This window comes from Hypomesus transpacificus, chromosome 16 (assembly GCF_021917145.1).
Source record: "Hypomesus transpacificus isolate Combined female chromosome 16, fHypTra1, whole genome shotgun sequence".
In the NCBI taxonomy this organism is placed as follows: Eukaryota; Metazoa; Chordata; class Actinopteri; order Osmeriformes; family Osmeridae; genus Hypomesus; species Hypomesus transpacificus.
This window is the reverse complement of record NC_061075.1, coordinates 3,243,903-3,263,022: the sequence shown is the minus strand read 5'-3', so window position 1 is coordinate 3,263,022 and position 19,120 is coordinate 3,243,903. Positions and strand designations below refer to the sequence as shown.

General features: G+C 50.4%; 3 protein-coding genes across 4 annotated transcripts in view; all 3 read left to right on the top strand.

Moving 5' to 3' along the window:
- Positions 1-22: 22 nt before the first annotated feature.
- On the top strand, positions 23-4,215 carry LOC124478483 (calreticulin-like). The gene is made up of 9 exons (XM_047036709.1): positions 23-221; positions 902-1,003; positions 1,381-1,584; positions 1,822-1,916; positions 2,076-2,285; positions 2,427-2,540; positions 2,753-2,896; positions 3,060-3,152; positions 3,285-4,215. Exons 1-9 carry the CDS (start codon positions 128-130, stop codon positions 3,489-3,491), a joined length of 1,263 nt encoding a protein of 420 aa, XP_046892665.1. The 5' UTR covers positions 23-127; the 3' UTR covers positions 3,492-4,215.
- A 300-nt stretch (positions 4,216-4,515) lies between these two features.
- On the top strand, positions 4,516-8,805 carry rad23ab (RAD23 homolog A, nucleotide excision repair protein b). 2 transcript variants are annotated; one of them, XM_047036707.1, is made up of 10 exons: positions 4,516-4,741; positions 5,378-5,459; positions 5,573-5,652; positions 5,823-6,160; positions 6,321-6,367; positions 6,657-6,784; positions 6,909-7,020; positions 7,185-7,396; positions 7,939-8,121; positions 8,416-8,805. In XM_047036707.1, exons 1-10 carry the CDS (start codon positions 4,673-4,675, stop codon positions 8,527-8,529), a joined length of 1,365 nt encoding a protein of 454 aa, XP_046892663.1. In that variant the 5' UTR covers positions 4,516-4,672; the 3' UTR covers positions 8,530-8,805. The 2 variants fall into 2 exon arrangements, with proteins under 2 accessions (XP_046892663.1, XP_046892664.1); XM_047036708.1 differs by having other exon boundaries at positions 4,523-4,741; positions 7,188-7,396.
- Positions 8,806-10,759: 1,954 nt separating this feature from the next.
- The window catches only part of LOC124478854 (epidermal growth factor receptor substrate 15-like 1), a 9,026-nt gene continuing 665 nt past the window's right edge, over positions 10,760-19,120 (top strand). The window contains exons 1-17 of the mRNA XM_047037320.1: positions 10,760-10,848; positions 11,904-11,945; positions 12,126-12,215; positions 12,916-12,963; positions 13,183-13,278; positions 13,503-13,568; positions 13,878-14,003; positions 14,154-14,213; positions 14,432-14,674; positions 14,976-15,133; positions 15,852-16,008; positions 16,167-16,229; positions 17,070-17,155; positions 17,891-17,923; positions 18,126-18,198; positions 18,334-18,495; positions 18,752-18,949. Coding sequence (XP_046893276.1) covers positions 10,822-10,848; positions 11,904-11,945; positions 12,126-12,215; positions 12,916-12,963; positions 13,183-13,278; positions 13,503-13,568; positions 13,878-14,003; positions 14,154-14,213; positions 14,432-14,674; positions 14,976-15,133; positions 15,852-16,008; positions 16,167-16,229; positions 17,070-17,155; positions 17,891-17,923; positions 18,126-18,198; positions 18,334-18,495; positions 18,752-18,949 — 1,728 coding nt within the window. The 5' untranslated portion in view covers positions 10,760-10,821. The remainder of the gene's footprint in view (positions 10,849-11,903; positions 11,946-12,125; positions 12,216-12,915; positions 12,964-13,182; positions 13,279-13,502; positions 13,569-13,877; positions 14,004-14,153; positions 14,214-14,431; positions 14,675-14,975; positions 15,134-15,851; positions 16,009-16,166; positions 16,230-17,069; positions 17,156-17,890; positions 17,924-18,125; positions 18,199-18,333; positions 18,496-18,751; positions 18,950-19,120) is intronic.

Here is a 19,120-nt window from a genome sequence, read left to right as displayed (position 1 = left end):
TGAGACATGGCCATCTGTGCAGGAATAGAGTAGAAATTCTTGCATATACCCTCCTTCTCTGAAAGCTTTATAACCGGGTTTGACGGAAAATTTGTAGTGAGGACTCGGACATCAAGAAGCTGGAAACATGAAGGTAGCAGTGGCAATATTTGCAGTTTTTGCATCGATAGCTGTCAAAATTGACGCTACGGTGTACTTCAAGGAACAGTTTCTAGACGGAGGTATGTTCAGTATAATATACTGCCTTTTTGTGATCAATGGAAATTATGACTGTATGATGAATCCCCGTATGTCCAATTCCTGTTTTATCCAGTTAATACATTGCACCAGTGTTTAGCTAAATGGTGAAACTTACTTTTACGAAGTAAATAGTCAATGTGTTTAATGCAACAGCCACGTCGGCTTCGGATTGAGACTACTCATTCCATTATGTAATATCTTAAATACAACTTTTATAGAAAGAAATCACGAGTCAAAATGTCATTTTACAGAGGTCACATTACCTTTACGTTGAACATTTGATATTGTTTATACCCAATTTGACGCTACTACTTCGAATACAGAGGTTATAGTACCACCTATTTCTTAAAATGTATTACATTTTCAAGTTCGAAAGTTTGTTAAATGTTGTTTCCTGTTCGTGAAGTGTGCGACAATGTGCAGAGCATAACGACTTGGCAGACGTTCTTTCACTTTCATCCCATACTGTGTAGTAGGCCCTACTAGTTAGTCTAGTTGCTCAACCATTTACATTACAATAAGACTGAGCGACTGGCCTCTTCCTGTAACTTCCTTCTAACCCAGCTGGCATGTCAGCATGAGTCTGTATGTACTCGTTCTCCTCTGTCGGTCAATACCTGGGTGATCAGATGGTAAGTTTGCTATTGTCATGGTTTTTCAGATGCGTGGAAGAGCCGGTGGGTTGTATCAAAGCACAAGTCTGACTATGGCCAGTGGAAGCTTACTGCTGGGAAATTCTACGGAGATGCTGAGAAAGACAAAGGTGACTTCACCTGCCATACCCCAATGAGAACATTTATGAAGGCTTTATAAACAATTAACTTGAACAAACATGCATACAATGTTCATAAAGTTCTTAGGGTGTGCCGTCATTTTTACTTGAAAATATAGCTTGAATACCTGTTAACATGTTCAACATGGTGGTGGATAAGCTTCTCGTGGGCTTTAAGTAATGCTCTCCAACATAATAACCATACATATCCAAATAAAAACTTGACTTTTTGGTTCACCTCCTATTCAGTGACACCTGTAAACAAACTTGTGTAGATGTGTGTCAAGACCTGAATCACCGTGCATACTGTCCATGAACACCAGGTAGGTTTCGGGGTGTATTCATGCGTTGACTATCCGATCACACAGGGCTTCAGACCAGCCAAGACGCCCGGTTCTATGCCCTGTCCTCTCGGTTCGACCCCTTCAGCAACGAGGGCAAGCCCCTGGTGATCCAGTTCTCCGTCAAGCACGAGCAGAAGATCGACTGCGGAGGCGGATACGTCAAGGTCTTCCCCTCAGACCAGGACCAGACCGACATGCACGGGGACTCCAAGTATTACCTCATGTTTGGTGAGTGGCTGAACGGGTCCACCGAACCTGACTCTTTGCTCATGTTTCGCGGTTCACTTCGCGGAGAGACAGTCTGTAAGATGGCGACATGGCGTCAAGATAAGGATTACCTCAACTAAGCTGAGGGGGGGTTTGAATGTGACAGTTAAGTTTGAGGAAGATGTTGGTTAGTCAACAGTTGACTACTTCCTGCTTCAGAAGTGGAATGCTAAGCTTGACTGTGCTCTCTTCATCTAGGGCCTGACATCTGTGGCTACAGCACCAAGAAAGTTCACGTCATCTTCAACTACAAGGGACAAAACCACCTCATCAAGAAGGACATCAAATGCAAGGTACATCAAGTTCGTCTGGAAGTACTTCCATGCGTCGGGTTTTCTTACTCGTTTGTCAGTGTGCGGCTCTTAACATTTGCGCGACACTTCACACCTCGCGTCGTCAGGCCAATTATAACTCGTGCGTAACTCGTCAAATGTTTCCCCCCCACTCCTCAGGACGACGAGATGACCCACCTGTACACGCTGATCCTGAACCCAGACCAGACGTACGAGGTGAAGATCAACAACGAGAAGGTGGAGTCTGGCTCTCTGGAGGAGGACTGGGACATGCTGCCCCCCAAGAAGATCAAGGACCCCGAGGCCAAGAAGCCCGCCGACTGGGACGACCGCGCCCAGGTCGACGACCCCACCGACGCCAAACCCGAGGTGAGGGGAGGACACGTTGTGGAAGTCGGGCTTCACCGTTGTTTTACACCTGTTGGGGGAGGGGGTTGGGGGGGGGTTGGGGGGGGGGGGTGGCATGACGACTAACTGTAAGGAGGGGTCCCTTCTCTCGTCACGCTCCAGGACTGGGAGAAGCCAGAGACCATCCCCGACCCGGACGCCAAGAAGCCTGAAGACTGGGACGTGGACATGGACGGAGAGTGGGAGCCCCCCATGATCAGCAACCCCGAGTACAAGGTTAGCGCTTTTTGAACTTTGAACCTGGGCTCCCGTGTGCCGCTCTACTGGTCATCAGCATAGTCCAAAACTGTTCTCACAAGCATTGGGACTGGACGTTTTCAAAAGAACCACCGCCCCTGTGCGATATTCCTGTTCTAGAACAGAACATTCTGGACCGTGCCACAGACTGGGCCCCTGTGTTTCTCATGTGCAAGGTTGTGTCTTTGCAGGGAGAGTGGAGGCCAAAGCAGGTTGACAACCCTGATTACAAAGGAGCCTGGGTTCACCCCGAGATCGACAACCCGGAATACTCCGACGACGACACCATCTACAAGTTTGACTCCATCGGGGTGCTGGGGCTGGACCTGTGGCAGGTATGCACGCCATCAGGCTTAGAACAGGGAGGGGGGGGGACCACAATGTCCTGAGGAACAACAACTTTGTCTTTTGATTTCTATTCCAAAAGTCTTTTCCCTGCATAAGTAGAACTTCCATCTAGGATGCTGGAATTGAGGTGGTGTCTGCTTCTTTTTCTAGGTGAAATCCGGTACCATATTTGACAACTTCCTGATCACAGATGATGTCAAAGAGGCTGAAGATTTTGGAAATGAGACCTGGGGGGCCACCAAGGTATCTGATCATGTTCCTTTTGTAGAACAAGTTCAGTTGAATATTTAGTTTGGAAAGTCATCTAACAAATGGACAATGGCAATGTAATCTAAACCTCCTCAATTTCTTTATTTTTTTTCTTCTCCTCCACAGGGACCAGAAAAGAAAATGAAGGAACAGCAGGAGGAGGAGGATAGGAAACAGAGGGAAGAGGAGGAGAAGGGCAAGAAGGACAAAGCCGGCGAGGAGGAGGAGGAAGACGAGGAGGAGGAGGAAGACCACGAGGTGGAGATGGAGGAGGAAGAAGGCCAGACGGAGGAAGAGGAAGACAACGTGATCAAACCCAAGACCGAGCTGTAAAACAGATTGGACGAGTCTTTTCTCTTTCCACTTCTCTCCGGAGAGCCTGCTGAGTGGAACCCTATGGACATGGCCAAAGTGGCCGCCTATTTCAGGTGTAGGGGTGGGGACAGGGATGGGGTGGTGGGGCAGGTAATGTCTGCTTTTTAAAAAAAATGATTACTTTTGTGGGTTTTTTAAGAGTTGAGGTCAGAACTGGGTTTATGTTTACCCCCCCCCCCTTCCCACCTTCTAGGATTAATTGTTATCTTTTCAGAATTTGGTCTGTGTCCTACAGCGTCTTTCTGCTGCTGGCTCTCCTTATCATCCACAGCCGTTAGTTCACACAAACACCTTTTTTGTTGAAACGTGCAGGATTAATCTCACCCTTTACGGATGTTGGAAATCTCACCCGATTGTCCGTTTGGGTGTCAAGTCAAGAGCGTACTTTGGCGTTTCTTTGCACTCTTTGTCTGTAAATGATTTCTTTTTTTTATCGTTATATGCAGTTCTGGACTGTCCTCACCAATTCCTTTTTAATTTATTTGCCCATTACAATCATCCTCTGATTATGCCTACTTCCCCTGCTCCCCTTTCTCTTTGCTATAGTTGTGTGACGGACTAAAGAGATGACTGTATCAGACTAAGGATATAAACTGTGACTCACAGTCTTCGCTGCACACATGCATCTGTCCCCATGGCACACTGTTTGAGTTTCTCTGAATAAATGAAGCTTTTCTTTCAATGGCATGCCTCATCCTTTCTCGTCAGACTTCATTGAAGGTAGTAACATGTTAGACGAGAGCCTTGACGTTGTCACAATAAGCAATTTGATTGGCCATTACGCAATTCAGATGGATAACATGTAAAATAAACGTACATGACTAAATGTTGCCCCTAGCGAACTAACTAAATGCATTTGACATTATTTTAGTGAGTTTTAAAGAAAAATACTCGTTTTGGCAGTGATAATGAATAAGTCAAGCCATCACGGACATGTGTCAAAAAATCTTTGGTAGACAGTTGCTGCTCCGCTTGTCTCCAGTACTATGTCTTGTCTCAAGCAGCAAGTAGATGGCGTCTGACTACAAGCTAACGGTACAGTGAGATAGCTGAGTCACACAGACTGGAAAAGGCAACAGTACAGAAATTGGTGTGTATACGCCTCTTAGCGCTTGACAATTACTAAAATCGGTCCGAAGATGTTGACGATCACGTTGAAGACTCTCCAACAGCAAACATTTAAAATTGAGATAGACGCCGAATCACTGGTGAGTATTGGAAGTTACCGAGGAAAGTAAACATGTAGGAGGCCGAGTGAAAGGGGGCTGGCAATAGCCAAGGCCTCGGCGATTGAATAGGGTATGGGAAGACGCTTCACCAAATGGAATTGTTTATGTGGTCTGTATTGTTTGATATTGACCCGACAGTGTGATTTTAATGGGACTCTGAAGATAGCTTATAGCTGTATTGTCATGAATGACGCTGCAAGATTTCCCGAGCCCAATGCTTGTGTCCAAACGAGATAAACACTTTCCCCTTTACTAGACTGGTTAGGAATATGGAATGGAAGACGTCCAGCATGTTTATCATAATCCCTTAAAAAATGCCTTTTAGTAGGTATAGGTGATTATTGAAATGAGTTTAGGCCTAGTAGTAATAACAATGAACGATACAACTTTAATATAAAGTATTATTTTAATCGTTCCAGTACCCCAATTGTAACATTAGTGTTTGTTGTGTATTCAATAATCTACGCCTTTACCTTAAGTCTATTTCACAGTCTTGAAGGTGTCACAGTAATTATGCTTTTGACAGGAGCTCGGTGTAAGGTTAATATGAATAGAAGAGAGTATACTTCAGAAAACATGAGATTTGTAGTTTATTGATGATTCTATTCTTGCCAGGTTAAAGCCTTGAAGCAAAAGATTGAGGCAGAAAAGGGGAAAGATGGGTTTCCAGCCGCAGGACAAAAACTAATCTATGCAGGTAAGAGAAAATTTGCATTTTGAAGCTTGTCTTTCTTTTTAACGTATTCACGTAGACATTCCCTACATGGACCGACATGCATATCTGAAACAATTCTTGTCATGATGCAATAGGTAAGATTTTGAATGACGAGATACCTCTAAAAGACTACAACATCGATGACAAAAACTTTGTGGTGGTCATGGTTACAAAGGTAAGGCGTCATTTTTGCACGTTCACTAACACTGCGTTGCATGTGTAACATTGATTACCTAACGGTGAAATCGGTGCTATTTAAAGAGCATATATGTAGGATGTCGTTAGCAGCAATTGTGAAAACAGACTGTGGAGATGATATGGGACCTGTGTTTTGTTTCCCCGCAGCCCAAACCCCCCGCTCCTACCCTCCCCTCTCCTTCCCCAGCTCCATCCACTCTCCCTGGGCTACCCCTCTCAGACGCTGCCCGTCCCACCTCCACCCCTGCGCCTAGCATCCCAACCCAAGTCCCCACACCCACATCAGCCCCCGTCACTGCCCCGACACAGACTCTGATCCCCGCCTCAGCCCAGACCCCAGTACCCCCTGCAGCCATGGGAGCTAGCGCAGCTCTAGCCCCGGCCCCGGCCCCAACCTCGGCCCCAGCTTCCACCCCAGCCTCGGCTTCTCAGGAGGATCACCCTGATAGGCCGGCAGCCACTCCTCCTGTCCTTTCCTCACCAAGGTGAGGGAGAAGTCACTATCAAACACTGTAGCAAAGGCTTCGCTATAGTGCAATGCCATAACAGGAACACCAGATTGAGTGCAAATGTATAATTTATTCAGTCTACTTTATTGGGGCATGTAAAAGGGCTTTGTTTGATCTGTTTTCTTATCTCACACAGCCTAGTTGATGACCTGGGCCTCTTAGAAGAAGCAGCATCAATACTTGGTAATGGGCAATGTTGCCCTTCAGTCATAACTATATTAATTAATATCACTTTAAAAAAATATATTTAAAAATGTTTCATTTTTCCTTTATCTCTTGCTCTCTCAAACCAACAAACCCACCTTCTCTCTCTCTCTCTCTCTCTCTCTCTCTCTCTCTCTCTCTCTCTCTCTCTCTCTCTCTCTCTCTCTCTCTCTCTCTCTCTCTCTCTCTCTCTCTCTCTCTCTCTCTCTCTCACACACACACACACACACTCTCTCTCTCACTGTGTCTCTCTGTGTGCTAATTATAGTCACGGGTCAGGCGTATGAGAACCTAGTGTCAGAGATCATGTCTATGGGCTATGAGAGGGAGCAGGTGATAGCAGCACTGAGAGCCAGCTACAACAACCCAGACCGAGCGGTGGAGTACCTGCTCATGGTAAGATCCACCTCTGTCCCTCTCAGCGCTGCCGTGTTATTATGGGATGCCATGAGGGAAGGTCGTCTTCCCCTGTCTGAAGGTAAAAATGTAATCTCCGGCTCGGACCTTTGACCTCATCCAGGGTATCCCAGCTGAGCCTGACCTCCCCCCCCAGGAGATCATCCCGCCTACGGCTCCCTCCAACCCCCAAGCCCCCGCCGCAGAGAGACCCCAGCCCCTTCTAGCCACCAGCGGTGAGACCAACTACACAAGCAAAATTCCTGCTCATGCAGGCGCCAAAGTGAAATATGATTTTCGAAATGTTAACCGCCCCTCTATTGGCCTTGGCTGACAACTCCCACTGTGTGTTGTGTGTCAGTTTAACAATAATTCTGTCCCCCCATCCCTGTTCCATCAGCAGGGGGTGGAGTCGTATCCTCGACCCAGCCTCCCCTGACCGTGGGCGGAGGAGGAGGAGGAGGAGGAGGGGGGACTGGAGCCGCCAACCCCCTGGAGTTCCTGAGGAACCAGCCTCAGTTCCAGCAGATGAGACAGATCATCCAGCAGAACCCGGCCCTGCTCCCTGCTCTGCTGCAGCAGCTGGGCAGAGACAACCCACAGCTACTGCAGGTCAGACTGCACCACCATATAGGTTTATACACTCTAAACCAGTACAGTACAGAACATTCAGCCATAGGACAGTAAAGTACAATAAAATACAAACAACTTTGATCAGATTGGAATGGTCATGACAATGCAAGCTGGCTCCTCTCTCCCCAATAGTCTGGTGAATTCTGTTTTTTATTGCACTGTATGTGGCAGGGATAATGTTGTTATTGTGGAGGAGCCTGGCCAATAAAGACGTGTTAAGTAATAACTGCAACAGTAGAATACAAAATAACTTATTGAAAACAATACAGGTAAACATGTTTGCTTCTACTCCTAAAGATGGACTTGAGTAGATCACTGAGGTCCTGTGTTTAAGGGACAGGTCTTCTCAATATCCTTGCAGCACAAACGGTGTGATAAAATCGACGCGAAAGCCGATGCCGCATTAGGAAAAAAAAACGGTTTGAGGATGTTCCGTCCTGCAGGTCGCCGCCGAAAGTCCGGGTGCGGACCCTGGGCGACACTCACACACGTGTCCCCTCTGTCTGTCTGTCCGTCCACAGCAGATCACCCAGCACCAGGAGCGCTTCGTCCAGATGCTGAACGACCCCCGCGCCACCGAGGCGGAAGGGGACGTGGAGGGCGAGGGCGAGGGGGAGGGGGCCGGTGCTGGGGCGGGGGCTCAGGGTGCGCCGCAGACCAACTACATCCAGGTCACTCCACAGGAGAAGGAGGCCATCGAGAGGGTAGGAGGACCCGGAGGAGAGATGATTCCTCCTTTTCAATTCACCGTTATGGAGAAAATGAGTAAAAGAGTTCAAAAGGCATTTTACGATGTTGACCTGACACTCAACATGGTATTTAGTCCTATTCCAAAATGTTGATACATTCCCCAAAAAGAACATGAACCATTTTGTAGACACTCTGCAGAAACTGTGTCCAACATCACTCCATAAAAAAAACGGTTTAAAAAAAATGGCTGCTGTACATAAGACATTTCAGATCTGACTGTTGACATGCCAAATGTGTTGTCGTTCCAGTTAAAAGCCCTGGGCTTCCCCGAAGGACTGGTCATTCAAGCATACTTCGCGTGTGAGAAGAACGAAAATCTAGCCGCTAACTTCCTGCTTCAACAAACATTTGACGACGAGTGATGTCTGATGTGTCCTTCTGGGCCAGCAGAGTAACAGTGGGCCAGTGAGCGTGTGTGTGTGTGTGTGGGTGTGACACCGTGCTACAGAGTGTGTCTTTGTGGCGGACAGATGACGGCCAGGTGATCTGTCTCCCAAAAAATCATGAATGGTCTTCCGGGACACCGCCTGAGTGAACGATGAAGCCATGATGTGATTTGTTCGTTGTGAGTTAAGCGGCCCCCACCCTTCACCCCCCCCACCCTTCACCCCCCCACCCTTCACCCCCCCACCCTTCACCCCCCCCACCCTTCACCCCCCCAGCCTTCACCCCCCCCACCCTTCACCCCCCCCACCCTTCACCCCCCCACCCCCCCACCCTTCACCCCCCCACCCTTCACCCCCCCACCCTTCACCCCCCCACCCTTCACCCCCCCCCACCCTTCACCCCCCCAGCCTTCACCCCCCCCACCCTTCACCCCCCCACCCCCCCCACCCTTCACCCCCCCCACCCTTCACCCCCCCACCCTTCACCCCCCCCACCATCCTTCCAGGCTCTTTTTCTTCAGTGCTGCTACACTCCCACCCCCATTCTGCTTGTGCCATGCGCTTTCATCCTGACTCACAGTGACAATCTGCTGTGGTCATATTTATCGATTTTCGACCCTACCATTTGCATCACTTTCCATAGCCGTGCTGTTCATATGGGAAGTGCTTGGTTCACTTGTGTTTGCTATTTACTATCCTAGGGAAATAACCTTAAACATGCAGACAAAACTCAGTATTCAGTGTCAAAATGGCCGTGCAACTGCAATGTGTTGTTTGTGTTTACAAAAGGAGAGTGTTTTATTGACACCTCTTACTGTTCATCTCCATCCATGTAATACATGGAGTATGTTGTGAAAAACACAGAACATTTGAATGTAAAAGGGATAAATGTTGGAGAACTGTTAGACAATATCTGGTAGTATCTAATTAATCTCATGTTAACTAGTTTGAGGTATTGGTATGGTTCCCCATTCCATTGGATTGTGATGTTCTGAGAAAGGAATATGTCAAACTGGGAGTGTTAAAGAATGTTGACTATCACAAATCGTCATATGTATGTTAGTACATATCCTACTGTAATAGTGAACAAGGTCTGGTGATTGACAGCCATAATCAATATTTAAAACAAAACGTAGGAAGAGTACTTGCACTGAGCAAAAAGTTGTCTCTCTTCCCCTGTGTTGAATGGCCCCCTTTTCTCTATGCATCATCAGAAATCATGCAGTATGTCCATGCAATTACTTTGCCATGCCTTAGTTTGTCTCTGTTTTGATGAGAAGTAATTGGTGGGTGCACAGCTCTACATCTAATCATACAGGATTTCCCATTTGGACATATTTAGGTATAGACGAGTTCGACATCTTTCGTGCTAGACATGGTCGAACTACACATTTATAAAGAGGTGATGCTGAAGTGAAATGCGTGAAGCCAAAAAAGAAAGAAAAAAAAAACCCGAAGAGATTATGCCTTCAGTATCCTATTGGCCTCTTTGCTTTCTCTGTTACTTGAGGACATGCAGTGGGGGTGAACTTGATGCAACAGGTGATAATTAGGTTCTTTATTGTGACCGACGTTGTTCTGAGGTGATGTCGGCTAGTTGCATAGATGTTGGTTGCATGAGTTTGAAACATGTTCGGGCTGAGATATAGCATGGCTGGGTGGGTACACCGCCACAGGAGTGATGTGTTTTACTTTAGTATTTTTCTTGTTTTACTTTTTCGTTTATGTTGAATTTTCAACGAAGCAGAGGACTTTTAGCCTTAAGAGCACCACTTGAAGGTTTGCTGAATGGTTCAGCAACGATTGTTTCAGCATTGTGTAAAATAAATAGCTTTTACAAAGCTGTAAGACTGTTCATGAGTTGTGATTTTGTTCCTCGAAAGCACGACACAACATTTTGTATAAACATTTGTAACACCTGACCCCATTTGAGTTAACTCCAAAAATCGTGCATGATTTCACTAATCATAAGCACTCAGTATCAGCAAATGCCTTCTTACCCAAGAAAGTATCTTAATTTTCGGACGTTCATTTGTTTTATAAATGAAATACAACGAATGATGTCCATCAAATGGCTTGAATGAAGAATAGTTACTGTGATTTCAATTCAGTCTGCTGCTTGATTGATTTATGATTTGACTTGACTTTCCAGAGGTCCCATGTTGTCATTTGTCCACTAGAGGGGTGTTGGTAAACTCGCTAGTGAGAGGGAATGACCGAGAATGACTGGCGAGGGTGTGTGTGTGCGTTCCCGCAGCAACAGGGAAGATGGCAGCCCTCGCATCTCTCACCCAGGTACCGTTTGCATGGATCATGGTATATGACAAGATGAGACCAGGTCATGTTGAGCAAATTTCATTTCTTTGATAATGTTACTTAAATATTTGTAATTTGATTTAATTATGAACAACAGCAAAGAGCGTTCACGAATGAGGGTAGAACGGGGCTTGGCAGCTGGATAGAATAGGCCTTATTTAAATCTATCAGGAACGTCAGCTTGCAATACCGTTAGTTAGCTAGCGGGCTGTTGTCAGAGATATAGCACTACAGATAAACCTGATTAGGCAGAGAAAGATTATCAATTTAATCGAAAATAGATAGTCCGTTCATTATTGTGTAAGTAATCAACGCCATCTAACTGATTGACAGAATAACCCATTTAGTCATATCATATCTATCCAATTTAGCTAGCCTGCAATAAAGCTCACTGACTAGCTAGCCTAGCTAGCTGTAACTGGCTTAGCCTAGCCTAGCTGGACGCTGAATGTATGTGGGCCAACGAAAGCTTATGAATGATGCTGTTGTCTGGCTAGCTGGCACCATTTAGCCTTGGCTACATGCGTATAGAAATATAATTCCAGCGTCTCTTGCGAGTAACTCGCTAGGTTTACAGGGCACTTTATCAAGAGGTTATTATCATATAGTTGGCCTTAATAATTGCCATAACGTTTGGTTTGCTAGCTCGGCAGCTAACAAACAAAGACTTATCTTGCCCAAGGACCCATGCCATATGCACAGACGAATGTTAGCCAGATCATGTAGCTTAAGTTAGCCATGACTGGAAAGCTATTCAAATCCATAATAGATAACATGGGACAGAAAATCCTCATGCCAAGTATTCTGTTGTGAGTTAGTATAATCTAATTAAGCAAGGCGCATTTAATATGCTTATGTCAGTGGCGAATACCAAGTTCAATTGGTCTTGAAAGGCCCATCACTTTGTCACATGTGCCCTGTCAACTAGAGACATGGTGGCTAATGCCAGAGCTATGGATTAAAGCAGAAGAGGTGTGGTCCATTGTTGATAGCTCGGAGTCTGTTGTAACTCCTGACACACCTCTCTCCTGCAGCTGTCGAGTGGGAGCCCTGTATATGAGAGCTTTTACAGACAGGTAAAGCAGACTGCTTTTGTTTTGATTGCTGTTCAGTGTGCATTATGAAATTGTGCAAATGGTGCAATCATGCCCAAGTACTTGACGACAGTTCAAAAAGAAAGAAAATTGAGTTTGGATGTAAACCGCCATGTTGTTGTATAGTAGTCATAACCCTTAAGAGCGTGTGTGTTTGGTCAGGTGGACCCTGAAAACACAGGAAGAGTGGGTCCCACCGAAGCGGCATTGTTCCTGAAGAAGTCTGGCCTACCCGATGCCACGCTGGGAAAGGTGGGTCCCGTGGACCACGCCGTCAAGAAACAAAACCCAGACACGAGCAGATGTCATTTGGGATTGTACTGCTTTTTAACAAGCCTCCGATAATAAGCCTTAATACGCTGCGACAATAATACACAAAATGACATGTTCATGTACGCATGTTGTTTATGCATGTTAATTACTTAACAACGGCAACTCCATACCAGTCTTGGTTGCTTGGTTGCCCCTTGAAAGGGTCAGGGGAGGTTTTCCCCTTAAACAAACCAAAAGATGTAGAGAGCAGTATTCGATACAATGGACCATCTAGGCTCTGGAGGCTGACCTTAGACTGACCGTTGGCAGAGGAGAGAAGGGGAGGGCAGAAGGAGGAGTTGGCCTGCAGGAAGTGTAGAATGTCTGGGGCGAGCGAGGATGGAGTAAGGGGATCTGCTGTGCCGCTGGCCAAGTGCTCCCTGAGGAATCTGACGGGAAATGAAAAAGATGACCGAACAATCGGTCTCCTTCTCATTTCATACATCGACGCGCATCATCGCTCGCTCTCCAAGTCGTGTCGCTTGGCCAGATGTCATTGTAGCCCTCATAGGATCGAATACACGAAATAGGCCTAGCGAGTTGGATTTCATGTTGTTGTTTTTATCACTCTTGCTTTGATCCTCATTAGGAGGTGTGTGTGTGTAATCCCTGTTTAATCCTTTGCTGTTTGTCCTCCCAGATCTGGGACCTGGCAGACCCAGATGGTAAAGGCTTCTTGGACAAACAGGTAGATCATTTAACTAAGGTGTGTGTGTGTGTGTGAGCGGGCGTGTCTTAGTTTGCATAGTGCGTGTGTGTGTGGGGTGAGTGGTGCTTGGCACGTGCGTGCGGGGGCGCGTGTGTTTGTGACTGTCACCAGGTATGTTTCCCCAGCCCTCCTCTCCCCCAGCGTGTGTGTGTGGTGCTGTGGGGGGGGCTATGTTGACTCTGCTCTCTCCTCCTCCAGGGCTTTTTCGTAGCGCTGCGGCTCGTGGCCTGCGCTCAGAGCGGCCAGGAAGTCAGCCTCGGCAGCCTCAGCCTCAACATTCCTCCCCCCAAGTTTGTGAGTGCAGCCAGGCTCACACACACACACACACACACACGAGTTATCGCCGTGGCGATAAGCTGTAACCGTTTTCAACTGTCAGTTGTGTTATCGTCACGTGGTTTGCCACTGAGAAGGCGGGAGGGTCTGGCGATTGGCCGTCGCCGCGGAAGGCGGCGTGTTCATTGGCGGGTCCATGCGGAAGGCTGTGGGCTGAGCGGTTTGTTCTGTTGTCTTTGCAGAAGGACACCAGCAGTCCCTCTCTCAGCTCAACAGCACCCCCTAGTGAGCCGCTGTGGGCCGTCAGGGTGAGTCCTGGTGAAGCCCCGTTCTGGGGTCTGTTCATATACCGTCTCTGTGGCGCCGTCTGCTCAAGATGGGCCATACACGTAGAGATCCTCCAAATTCATCCCATTCATACCAGGTTACCAGATACCAGGGTTAAAATTCCACGCAAATACATTTTTATCCTTAATCGGACAGTTCTTATTAGAAGTCATTCATAGAGAATGTCATATTGCTCATCCACTATCTAGATTGTAGCATTTCTTATTCATTTTTCCAAAATGACGTACGGCTTTGACGTACGCCTGTCTGTCTTTGCTCTGTGGCTCCAGCCTGAAGAGAAGGGCACGTTTGATGGGATATTTGAGAGTCTGGCTCCAGCGAACGGGCTGCTGTCCGGGGACAAGGTCAAGCCCGTGTTGATCAACTCCAAGCTGCCTCTAGACGTGCTGGGAAAGGTAAGGGGACGTCGGGGAAGGCCCACCGTCTTGGGCCGCGTGGGAACGACTCGGGTCCCGTCTCCCCCAGCTCACCGTGGTTATTCGTCTGTTTGTGACCTGTGAGTGGGGGAGGGGTCCAGGATCTGACATGGGATTCGTGTTGAACAGGTTTGGGATCTCAGCGATATCGACAAAGATGGCCACCTGGACAGGGATGAGTTTGCGGTGGTAAGCTTTCAATCTCGAAATCGCGGTCGTGCCCGTCAAAAGTCGAGCGGGGCTTCGACCTTTCAGCGGACGCGACGTCATGTGAAACGGAAGCAGCGAAGCGGCAGGCGACCCGAGGCGTCGCTTCACCTCGCTATCTCGACCCTCCACAGGGTAAGAACCACACACCCAACCCCTCCACAGGGTAAGAACAGCACACCTCTCTCCCCCCCCCTCAGGCTATGCACCTGGTGTACCGGGCCCTGGAGAAGGAGGCCGTTCCCTCGGTGCTGCCCTCTTCCCTCATCCCTCCCTCCAAGAGGAAGAAGGCCCTGGGCTCGATCCCTGCGGCGCCGCCCGCCCTGCCCGCCAGCCCGCCTCCGCCCAAGGACAGCCTGCGTTCCACCCCCTCCCACGGCAGCATGAGCTCCCTGAACAGCGCCGGCAGCCTCTCGCCCAAGCACACGCTCAAGTCGGCGCAGGTGGGGGGGGTGGGGGGGCGGACACACACACGCGCACATAGACCGTACACACGCACACACACATATATACATGCACTGTATACACACACACATATATATATACATGGACACATACACACATGCACATACACACATATATACATGCACACATGTACTGTATACACACACACACACACACACACATATATACGTGGACACATAGGCACACGTACATTAACGTGTCATCATCTGTATGTGGTCGTATTTGTGACAAGGACCTAACCCCAGTACGCCCCCCCCCCCCCCCCCCCCTCTCTCCCAGTACGCGGTGAACTGGGTGGTCCCCGTCCCGGACAGAGGGCGCTACGACGACATCTTCCTGAAGACGGACGCCGACCTGGACGGCTTTGTCAGCGGACAGGAAGTGAAGGACATCTTCATGCACTCAGGGCTTCCTCACAACCTGCTGGCTCACATCTGGTAGGGAGGCAGACAGGCTGGGGCCTGCGGGGGGGGCCACGCCCATAATGGCGGTGGCAGTCTGTCCAGTGTGGAAGGCTGTTCCAGTCAGGACTTGTGGATGGATTTGATATGAGTGTGTTTTTAGGCTTTCTCTATTATTTCTGTGGGACTGACTGTCTGATTGATCGCTGTGTGGCTACTCCTGAATGCCTGGGTGGGACTGGTTCTTTTCTCTCCTGTCTCCCTCGCTGAGGGCCTGTATTGAGCCATTTGTTTGTTGCTCTTGACTGCCTGTGTCTTGTCTGCCTGTTGTCCTGTGTCTCTCCTGACTCCCTGTACCTGACTGCCTGCTGTCCTGTGTCTCTCCTGACTCCCTCTACCTGACTGCCTGTTGTCCTGTGTCTCTCCTGACTGCCTGTACCTGACTGCCTGTTGTCCTGTGTCTCCTGACTCCCTGTAACTGACTGCCTGCTGTCCTGTGTCTCTCCTGACTCCCTGTACCTGACTGCCTGTTGTCCTGTGTCTTTCCTGACTCCCTGTACCTGACTGCCTGTTGTCCTGTGTCTCCTGACTCCCTGTACCTGACTGTCTGTTGTCCTGTGTCTCTCCTGACTCCCTCTACCTGACTGCCTGTTGTCCTGTGTCTCTCTTGACTGCCTGTACCTGACTGCCTGTTGTCCTGTGTCTCTCCTGACTGCCTGTACCTGACTGCCTGCTGTTCTCTCCCTGCCCCCAGGGCCCTGGCAGACACCAGGCAGATGGGGAAACTGACCCGGGAGCAGTTTGCCCTGGCCATGCACTTCATCCAGCAGAAAGTCAGCAAGGGCGTCGACCCCCCCCAGGCCCTCTCTTCAGACATGATCCCCCCCTCTGAGAGGGGCACCCCTGTCCCCGTGGGTACCACCTCACCTCCAGGTCCCCACCCTGGCCCTGCCTCGCCAGAGACGCTCGTTTTTGTTGTCGTCGTAATGCTCCAGACGTACTGTAAACATTTTGCTTTTGGACTTGTGTGTTCGTAATGACTCAGTTTCCCATCATGCCTTGTCTCCAGAGCTTGTCTGGCTACATCACGCCCGTGGGTTCGGAGATCGCCGCTCTGTCCGAGATGAGGCGGGTGAGTTCCCCTTTCCCTCTTCACCGACCAATCACAGCAGCAGCAGCACGTCACTTCCTGGTCAGGTGGGCGGTTCCGAGCGGCGGGGACCCATCGGTTGCCCGGTTGGGCTCCACCCACCTCCCCGCTGTTGGCGTGTTGACTTGCTCCCGCCTGTCCTCTGAAGGGACTCCCGTAGCTAAACCCTCTGCCAGGCGCTCACCGCACGTTCTCTTCTTCTCTGCCCCCCCCCCGTCCTCACGGCCGCTGATGTGTCTGCCTATAGCTGTCTCTCTCTCAGGCTCTAATGTTCAAGCTGTGGGTAGGTAACTGGCTGAGGCACAAATGCTTTCAGTGGCTGAACGCACCCCCCCCTTTCCCTCCCCCTCCCCTCATCCGGAGAGACGTAAAGCATTTGTGGGAGGATTCCTCCAGTGCCGTGTCTGTGTGTGTCGTCGTCGTCCCCCTCATGGTGGTGGTGATGATGATGGTGGTGGTGACCTTCCTCACCTCTCTGCCCCTTTGTGGTGCCCCGCGAATCCCCCACTCCTCCCCCTTCCTCCCCAATCTCTCACCATACCTCTCTCTCTCCCTTGTGCCTCTCTTCCTCTCACCATCATTTGGGCTGGCTGGTAACTGTACTAATTCTCTCTCTGTCTCTGTCTCTCTCTCTCTCTCTCTCTCTCTCTCTCTCTCTCTCTCTCTCTCTCTGTCTCTGTCTCTCTCTGTCTCTCTCTCTGTCTTTCTCTGTCTCTCTCTCTCTCTCTCTCTCTCTCTCTCTCTCTCTCTCTCTCTCTCTCTCTGTCTCTCTGTCTCTCTCTCTGTCTCTCTGTCTCTCCCCCCTCCATGGCTGGTCTCCAGGACAGCTCCAGTTCCGTGGGGTCGGGAGAGTTCACAGGCATCAAGGAGCTGGACGACATCAGCCAGGAGATCGCCCAGCTGCAGAGGTTAGGCCGTGGCTTTAGCACGCACCTCCCACAGCACACAGTCAGTGGGGAGGACTCCCAACAGGAACCTGGGAACTCTGTTTGTCTGGGGGTTTGGACTTTGAGCTTCCTCGAGTAACTCCCATTGTGGGGCAGGGAACGTGTGTGCGTCGGAGTCGTTCTGTTAACGCATGCCACCGTGTTTTCATCCCCCCCCCCCCCCCCCCCCCCCCCCCCCGATGATTTCGTTGCCGCCTCAAGTCATGCCCAGCCCTATTCAGCCAGGCGCCATTATCCTTTCTTTGATTCATCGCCTTCATCCCCCTCCCCCTCCTCCTCCTTCTCACATTGACGAACCGCTCCTGCCCTAAAAGACCGACGGAAGCCTAGCTAGACGTCTGACAAGTGCCAGAGCCTATCCCCCGCTGCCAGTCTGCCGTATGGAGCTGATCTGAGCCCTGCCTTGACCCAGAGAGAACCAGCCTGCCATATGGCCTCTTCCCTGGAGCAACCTCAGCTGTAGACCCCTGCCTTAAGGATAGCATGCACACGCAACAGGAGCAAACGGCACCTCCCTCCCTCCAGCTCTCCACCTTTAACCTCCCTCCCTCCAGTACTCCTCCTTTAACCCGCTCCCTCCATCCCGACCCCTCCTCCCCCACATCCAGCCCCCCCCCCTCCCCTCCCCCTCCATCCTTTACTGGGTGTATTTGATCAATCTTGTGTTCTCACCCGTTACTCTCCATGCGGCCTCAGCACCCTTGCTTTTACACACTGGAATGCTCTCAGGTAACGCTCTCTCTCGCGCTCTCTCTCTCTGCTGTCCCCGTCTCTCTCTGCCTCGCCCTCTCCTCTGTCACGCCCCCCTCTCTCTCTGTCTGTCTGTCCTCCCGTCCGTTTGTCTGGACGCGGGGCTGGGAGGGGCTCGGGGGCAGAATCTCTTCGGTGGGCTGTGGCCCGACGGTTGACCGACTGTGTGTGTGTGTCGCAGGGAGAAGTACACCCTGGAACAGGACATCCGAGAGACGGAGGAGGCCATCCGACACAAGTCTTCAGAGGTGCAGGTGAGAGAACGGCGGCGACGCCCGGGCGATTTTTTTCGTTACCGCCGATCGCCCATCCCCCTAGGCGGGGCGCTAAGTTGCCACCGTGTGTCGTGTGTGCGCGTGACCTGTGTGTGTGTGTGTGCATCCCCGCAGGAGATGCAGAGCGACCTGGACAGGGAGACGGCCAGCCTGGCCGAGCTGGAGGCCCAGAAGCAGGACGCCCAGGACAGGCTGGATGAGATGGACCAGCAGAAGGCTAAGCTGGAGGACATGCTGAACGAAGTCAGGACCAAGTGTCAGGAGGAGTCCCAGATGGTGAGGGAGGGAGGGAGGGAGGGGGGGGCAGGGGAGGGAGGGAGGGAGGGAGAGAGGGAGGGAGGGGGTGGGAGGAGGAGACGGGAGGGGGAGGGGGGGTGGGGAGGGGGGTGGGGAGGGGGAGGGGGGGTGGGGGGAGGGAGGGAGAGGAGAGGGAGGAGAGGGACAAATAGAGGGCGGAAAAGTATATTTGCCCTAACAAACCTGACTTCTCATCGCCATCAATCCCCTCCCACACTCCCCACACGCCCTCCAGATCTCCTCCCTCCAGAACCAGATCCAGTCCCAGGAGTCGGACCTGCAGAGCCAGGAGGAGGAGCTGAGCCGGGCGCGGGCCGACCTGGGCCGCCTGCAGCACGAGGAGCAGCAGCTGGAGCAGAGCCTGACGGCCGGCAAGATCCAGCTGGAGACCATCATCAAGTCCCTGAAGGCCACCCAGGACGAGATCAACCAGGTGGGAGGGCAGGGAGGCGGAGGGGAGGCGGAGGGGAGGGGAGGGAGGGAGGCTGGAGGGGAGGCGGAGGGGAGGCGGGAGGGAGGGAGGGAGGAGAAGGGCAGAGGGAGGGAGAGAGGCAAGGAGGAACTGCACCTCCACATTCCACTGAAATCCGATGAACCAGGTAGG